Source organism: Melanotaenia boesemani, chromosome 22 (genome assembly GCF_017639745.1).
Source record: "Melanotaenia boesemani isolate fMelBoe1 chromosome 22, fMelBoe1.pri, whole genome shotgun sequence".
Taxonomy (NCBI): domain Eukaryota; kingdom Metazoa; phylum Chordata; class Actinopteri; order Atheriniformes; family Melanotaeniidae; genus Melanotaenia; species Melanotaenia boesemani.
In genome coordinates, this window is record NC_055703.1 from 28,583,394 (window position 1) to 28,591,559 (window position 8,166).

The 8,166-nt window shown below is 44.1% G+C and overlaps 1 protein-coding gene across 3 annotated transcripts in view; it reads left to right on the forward strand.

Annotated features, from left to right (window-relative positions):
* Positions 1–8,166, forward strand: part of hivep2a (HIVEP zinc finger 2a) — a 116,540-nt gene that overhangs the window by 84,206 nt on the left and 24,168 nt on the right. For 2 of the 3 annotated variants that reach the window (XM_041975242.1, XM_041975243.1), the window contains 2 exons: positions 5,487–5,556; positions 6,834–8,045. In XM_041975242.1, coding sequence (XP_041831176.1) covers positions 7,091–8,045 — 955 coding nt within the window. In that variant the 5' untranslated portion in view covers positions 5,487–5,556; positions 6,834–7,090. Of the gene's footprint in view, positions 1–5,486; positions 5,561–6,833; positions 8,046–8,166 lie in introns of all 3 variants that reach the window. The other variant, XM_041975245.1, reaches the window with a different exon arrangement.

Below are 8,166 nucleotides of genomic sequence, written 5' to 3' on the forward strand. Positions count from 1 at the left end.
AATTATTATTATACAGCTTGTACACTCAGTCTGATTAGAAAGAAGTTGTACTTAAACAGGAATTAAACAGTAATCTTAGAAAACTGTGAAGGAAATCATTTTAATACGACAGAAAACTTTTCTGTTTCTCAGCAAAGACAAAACTTTGTGTTTGAGCTTCCAACTGCAGGTTGCTGCAAATTAAGACGTTTTTGGTGCCAGAGCAAATAAAAGGAGAGGCCAATTCCATCCCCTGCCACAAGTTTTATAAAGAAAAAACAACTTGCTCAGCAGTTAGAAGACAATACCTGCTTTCTTACATCAGCCATGGCTTTTATAAAACTTTGCCTTAAAAATAAAAATGGCCATATGTGAATGATGCTGTTTGGACATGGCGTTCATCTAAGTGAAAACTAGAAGCACTTGGAGAGCGCAGACCTCTCCCAAGCTGTTGTAAGAGTTTTTCAGCTATATTGCTAGACAGACAGAGACCACCAACACTGCCCAATACATGACCTCCACTTTTTATTTCTGTAAAGGAGCTTGTGCTTCAGAATGGAAGTTGATATTTGTGTTTAAGCAGTTCTCATAAATTTCTATAATATTATTTGATATTTTATCAAAACAAGCGTGATTCTGTAGGCCAGCAGCACCAAGTTTAAAGCAACATTTTATCTGTTTTAAACCTTAATACCGTATCACCACAGGGATTCATCGCAGAAATCTAGGAGGACATCATCTGAGGAAGAGTGGAAAACAAAGCAAGAAAGAGACAGAACAAGACACAAGACAAGAGTCAACATCAGACTGACTTTTACTGGCTGGAGATCTCAGAGAAGAGACGGGACGAAGACGATGCCGGATTAGCCGTTGTTAGGGGAGATCTAGGAGAAGAGATGGATAAAGATAGGGTTGTGTGGAGTGAAGACAAGAACTAATCCATACAGGATGGGTTAAAGCTGGTTCTGGTTTAAAAATATCCGAGGTCATGATGTGAAGAACAAATTTATTCTCATCATTCTGTCATTCGTGGATTTTATTCACCTTTTTTTGTATTGAAGTTTCCACTCTTGGTTTGATTGATGCTGTCAATCAAAAATTATGCTGTCAATCATTCGCTGAGGAGAAAAAGAGACGACCTGTCTGTAAAGCAGGTAAAAGAAAAAATTGATCAAATCTGAGATTAACTTATTCTGTCCTGTAGGGTGTGGACCCACACCACAGCATGTTACTTTCTCGTTCTGCCTGAGAACGTTCCCGTATTTCTGCCTGAGAACGTTCCCGTATTTCTGCCTGAGAACGTTCCCGTATTTCTACCTGAGAACGTTCCCGTATTTCTACCTGAGAACGTTCCCGTATTTCTGCCTGAGAACGTTCCCGTATTTCTGCCTGAGAACGTTCCCGTATTTCTACCTGAGAACGTTCCCGTATTTCTGCCTGAGAACGTTCCCGTATTTCTACCTGAGAACGTTCCCGTATTTCTACCTGAGAACGTTCCCGTATTTCTGCCTGAGAACGTTCCCGTATTTCTGCCTGAGAACGTTCCCGTATTTCTGCCTGAGAACGTTCCCGTATTTCTGCCTGAGAACGTTCCCGTATTTCTGCCTGAGAACGTTCCCGTATTTCTACCTGAGAACGTTCCCGTATTTCTGCCTGAGAACGTTCCCGTATTTCTGCCTGAGAACGTTCCCGTATTTCTGCCTGAGAACGTTCCCGTATTTCTGCCTGAGAACGTTCCCGTATTTCTGCCTGAGAACGTTCTCGTATTTCTGCCTAAGAACTTTCCCGTATTTCTACCTGAGAACGTTCTCGTATTTCTGCCTAAGAACGTTCCCGTATTTCTGCCTGAGAACGTTCCCGTATTTCTGCCTGAGAACGTTCCCGTATTTCTGCCTGAGAACGTTCCCGTATTTCTGCCTGAGAACGTTCCCGTATTTCTGCCTGAGAACGTTCTCGTATTTCTGCCTAAGAACTTTCCCGTATTTCTACCTGAGAACGTTCTCGTATTTCTGCCTAAGAACGTTCCCGTATTTCTGCCTGAGAACGTTCCCGTATTTCTGCCTGAGAACGTTCCCGTATTTCTGCCTGAGAACGTTCCCGTATTTCTGCCTGAGAACGTTCCCGTATTTCTGCCTGAGAACGTTCTCGTATTTCTGCCTAAGAACTTTCCCGTATTTCTACCTGAGAACGTTCTCGTATTTCTGCCTAAGAACGTTCCCGTATTTCTGCCTGAGAACGTTCCCGTATTTCTGCCTGAGAACGTTCCCGTATTTCTGCCTGAGAACGTTCCCGTATTTCTGCCTGAGAACGTTCCCGTATTTCTGCCTGAGAACGTTCCCGTATTTCTACCTGAGAGTGTCATCTTGTTTCTGACCTGCCTGCAGCGTCGATGTCTCGTCATGCCCTTTTCAAGCCCACACATAGAAACACACACACTCACCACTGGCACAAATGCTTCCCACGCTCGTGCACACACGTACGTGCATACACATAGCCAGGAGCCATGTCTCTCCTACGCACAGGAAGTGTTGCAGGTGGTGTGTGTGAATGTGAGAATAAAGCATTATGTAAGCCATTCACTGCAGACGCCCACTCGCTCTGCAGACTGAGACTATTAAAGAAAACCAGGCTGAGCTGTAGTTGGGAAGATCTACCTGCTTTAAGGCTGAACTAATGCTGGGTTAATAACAGCTGAGGAGGTGTGTGTTCAGGTGTGTGTGTCAGCCGACGGTAACAGCAGCAGCATCAGGAAGCTGAGCAAACGAAACAATGATAAAATAATTGATCAGGAATTTTTAAAATTAGACAAACATTAGATGCTTCAATCCTGAGTCGGTTTGAAGGAGACCTCTACATTTTTATTCTATTCTATTCTATTCTATTCTATTCTACAGCCATTTAGCAGACGCTTTTATCCAAAGCGACTTACATTTGAGAGGAAGAACAACACAAGCAAGAATTCAAACAAGATGGACGTCATCATTAAGTTGTAGTCAGACTGCTGGAGTCCAGGTGGACCAGGTGCTGTCATGTAGTGCTAGAGGCTTATAATTTATTTATTTATTTAGTCGTTTTGATTAAATACAAGATCACGATTTCATCCAACAACATCTTGGACATAAGTGCAGCAGCTTCTTCAGTACTTGGTTGAGCCAAAGAGCTGGACAAATCTTTCTAACTCATTCTGAGTAGAAGAGTTAAGCTAAGTGTGGAAATGCTCCTTAAACAACTGAGTCTTTAGCTTGCTTTTAAAAGTGGATAAGGACTCTGCGGATCGGACGGAGTTTGGTAGATGGTTCCACCACCGGGGAACAACAGAGGAGAAGAGTCTAGCTACTGATGTGAAGCCACCTTGTGGTGGGAGCACTAGGCGTCTTTTACTGGCAGAGTTTAACTGTGGAGAGGGAGTGTAGCTCTGGATTAAGGAGTGGAGGTAGACCGGAGCCGTTTGGGTTATTGTTTTGTAAGCCAGAAGCAGAGCTTTGAATCTGATGTGCTGCAACTGGAAGCCAGTGGAGAGCGATTAGCAGCGGAGTGACATGAGCTCTTTTGGGCTGGTTGAAGACCAGTTAACAGAGTTTTCGGGAGGGATACAGGTAAATAAAAAACTGGGGAAATTTTTCAGATATTGAATCGTCTCCTGAAGGAAGGTAAAAACGATTAGCTCAGTTGCTGTTGTTCAAGCTCTGTAACATCCAACCTCAGATGTTTCTGGTGATTGAACCCTAAAGAAAAGATCTCCAGGTGAGGCCTTGTGTAAATACAGCAGTGAAGAACTCACAGCAACTGTGTAAAGTAGTCCTAGGAATGAGGAAAGTAATATACATATTCAGCCAGATATATATGTATGTATATAAAAGCTAATTATGCTGCGAGGCTAATGACCTGCTACCTGTTTTGGGACCTTTAATGTGACTCAGACTTCAGTGTTTTCTTCGGTGCAGATTCTGTATCAGAACCTCATCAGATCTTTTTCACTCAGTGGATGAATCTCTGATCTGTGGATGATTGATCTGCAGCTGTTGGAGGTTTATAGGATTTTATTGCGGTCATCAGCTCCTGTTCTCTGATTGGCTCTGGCTGTCACACTTTGTGGACCTCCTGCTTTTGTCCAGGTTCTCCAGAAGTTTTTCCAGACAGATTCAATGATGCTAGAGTAGCTGATATGTTCTTGCTGCCTTCAGCAGATCCACGTTTGTTCCTGAGTTTCAGGTAACAGAATAACTAAAATAATGAATGCAGAGTTATCGCTGAGTCAGGGATTTTGGATGAAAAACACTTTTTCCAAAGTCTGCAATGATTTAAAAGTAGATTTTCTTCTTTGTGGACTTCATGTGGCCTCATTTTTAACCCGGCACCAAGCCCACCTCCAGCGTTGGCTCATACTTTATTTCCTCCTCTGCCTTTGGAGCTTGCTGCAAGAACCAGAGGACAGAAAAGCCAGCGCTCTGGTTCTGAGCACAGGGAAACACCAAACCATCCGTTTCTCTGACAGGCCTCTATAAATAACGATGCTTTGCCAGTCAGCAGCATCGTGTCTGATGGTGATCTGTTACCCAGCAGGAGGAGGTCCTTCAGGTTTTTACAACATTCCTGCACTGTTAACACCATGGAAAACCAAAGTATGACCCAGCTCTAGTGGTGTTTCAGGTGTGTGTGTGTGTGTGTGTGTGTGCACGTGTGCATCTGAAAAGTACAAAGTTGCCCAAATTCAACGTTCCTGCTGCTAAGAATACAGCATGTTTTCCTCCTGCACTATTTATAGAACTTATTTGGGCCTCAAAACACCAACGTCACCGAGTCATGCACCAGCAGCGAGGCCACAGTGTCGCAACCAGGGAGGTTGTTAAAGCCGAGATGAGGAAACACGGCGTAAAAGTGCAGCTTCAGCAGGGATGTGCTCTGCAGCTCTGCCTCTGCTGTCAGGTGTTGCTGTGGTTTAGGAACGTTAAACAACGGAAACACACACATACACACTGTTTGCTGCAGGTTTGCAGAGCCGGCAGCGCAGCGTCTACATCTGTCTGCTGCTCTGAGCCTCTGCACTCTTTTGCTTTTGGATGGAGGAGTTGTACGGAGAGGAAGGAAAGGCGCTAGCTCTGACGGCTGCACTTCGACTTGGCCTTTCTGGACGCCTCCACACATTATGACACTTCAACGTCACTTCCACAACACTATTTTTAAGCCTTTGTGTCTTTTTAGGAACAGCGTGGGTTTGCTTTTCACCGGTGACTCAGTGAGTGGGAGGAGGAGGAGGGGCGGGAGGAAGGAGGGAGGAGGGAAATGGCAAAGACCGCAGATGGATTCCAGTGTGAAGAAACTAACAGAGCAATCAATAACATTTACATTTGCCTTTCAGGCGTGTAGTTAATGATTTGTTGTCGTCTTTGTATGTTAGGTTAGGGACCGGGTGGGAGGTGTCAGGCTCGAGGATTCATTCCTTCATGTATCAACGGATGATTTTACACACTGAACTAAACAGATTTCTCTCTCTTGTTTTGCTGCAGATCGTTTGGTGGGAAAAGTGAATGACTTCTGAAACAGAGGGGATCTACGAGCACTATTCCTTAAAGAAAAGTTGGTATTTACCTTTTAAATGTTTATATTATAGATATAGATATAGAAATATAGATATAGAAATAGAAATATAGATGTAGAGAACGTCATTTTTGCCAATAATGAATAAACAGACTACTGAAAACAAGTATAAGAAATAAATGAGGTCAATCTTGACCCAATAAAAATGTCTTTTTTATAATAAATAAAGACCCCTCCCATGGGCCATTGTTTATACAGGAAACAACAACAACCTATAACTACCTTCTCAGAACTTTCGCCCTCTAGTGGCCATGAGAGCAGCTGCATGTAGGGTCCATTAGTTTATGATAGTTTCTCATCAATACCCTGACTTTTTACTCTTCTAGGGAAACCCACACAATTATACAGCATTTATTAACGTCCTTATTGCAAGGACAGTATGACATGAATAAAACTCGTGAACATAAATACATGAAAGAAACACTTATAAAACGTAATATGACATGGAAGGGATGCATATTGCCTGATTTTAACACTTCATTTTATGTGTTATTTTATTAATTTTAAACTCAGAATTGAAAACAAAATGCATGTTTTGTGATATTTAAAAATGTTTGATCCAATATTTTGTCTGGCAGATTTGGAATTATTGACTTTGGAGTGTTGATCTCGAGCTCATGCCTAACATTACACCCATGTTGTCATGTCATTAACCAAACAGTCGTATCCGCACTGTACGCCACCGCCCTCCGTTTCCTCAGCAAGCATTCACACAGGTTCACTTTGGTCTGCTTTAAACCAACCCTGGTCCACTTCCATGGACAGTCAGGTTCGTTTGGGGCGGCGTGAACCCTCGTCCTCACCGTGGTTCGGACCAAAGAAGCGAACATGAAGTGATGACATCTCATTATGTTCTAAACGCGATGTCTTTATCTTTCTGATTACCAGACTAGTTTACCCTCATCTGTGTCAGTCCTGTGGTCCAGGTCTGACAGCTGATTAAACTCCACCAGATGTTAGCAGGTGTTAGCTTCTTATTTCAACCAGAGTAAACAGGGTTTAATCGAGTGGCACAAAGAGTTGGAAATGAGGAAAAACAAAGGCCACTAGAACACGAAATAAAAACTGTCCTTTGAAAACTTTGTTTGTGAATAAAAACATAACTTTCAACCATTTTAACTGGATGGAGTTTCATTTATTTGTATCCATACTTATTCATAGTCATGTTTATTCATTTGACAGAATGAAGGCTTCAGTGACATCTCATTTTGTCCAGGAACACTTTTAACCTCTCTCTCACGTTGTCTGTTCTTCAGATCTCTGGAGGATTCAACTTCTGTTTGCAAAAATCACCACACAGTTTTGGGAAGATGCTGGAAGGAGCTGCAGATGTCTGATGAGCTCCACTAATGCCTCCCTTTTTGTTTGTGTGAACTTGTCGGCAACCCTTCGAGGTTCGGCTATAATGCTTGATAGTTTTGGGACCTTGTAACCCTCCAGAACCTACCTTCCCATCTTCCCCACCATTCCCTCTCTTCCCCCTTCTCTAAACCACAGAGGAGCTGCAAAAAAAATGGAGGCTCATGAATCAGCTGCTGCAAGGCAGAAATGCTCCAGTAAGGAACTGGGGAAGGAGAAGGCACCTCTGCAGAGAAAGTGGGCATCCGAGCCGTCTGCAAACATCAAACGAAGCACTTTTGCTGACCCAGAGGTGAAACACAGAGAGAGCTTGCCATGTGGTGCTACTGGGGGATCTGCACCTCAGCAGAAGTATGCAATTACAGGGAATTCTCCAAAGCTGATATCTGGGCCCTCTGCAGTTGGAGCCATAGGAGGTTTTCCCAGAGGATACTCCTACCAGCTGGGCCAGCCATATCCTCAACATCCCCAAACTGAGCGCTTTGTCTCAGGAGCCAAACCACAGCCTGGCCTGGAGCCCCATGCCTGGCCATTTGCCGGCCAGTTGCCTTCAGATGATTTGTACCCTGTTGGACAACCAGGTCACACTCACCCACATGGGTCAGGGACAGGGAGGTTTCCCCGCCAGAAGTCTCCCAGTTTACCTAGCTCATTTGGACAGTATTCTCAGTCGGGCTCTGAGCCTGGAGACGAGGCCTACGGCAAAAAAGAGCAAAAGCCAAAAAAGCCCGGCAAATACATCTGTCACTACTGCGGCCGAGCATGCGCCAAGCCCAGCGTCCTGAAGAAGCACATCCGCTCACACACCGGAGAGCGGCCATACCCATGCATTCCCTGTGGCTTTTCCTTCAAAACCAAGAGCAATCTTTACAAGCACCGCAAGTCACATGCTCATGCCATCAAAGCTGGACTGGTACCATTTTCATCAGAGCTGGCTGCGAGCCGAGGCGGAGACATGGACCAGTCTTCGCCGATTGGCGAAGCCGAGGTACCATCAGACGGAGAGCAGAGTACAGACACGGATGAGGAAGGAGTGGAGGGCTCCACCATGCTGACGGATAAGGACAGTCCCATCCCACAGATTTCATTTAAAGCTGACAAGAATGCAGGTAATTTCCCTTCCGTGAGCGAGTCAAGGAAAACCTTGACAGAAATAGCATTTTATGTGTCCAGAAAGTTAAATTTGGTTTAACCCTTTAAGCCTTAAGATGTTGCCGGCAGAAACATGCA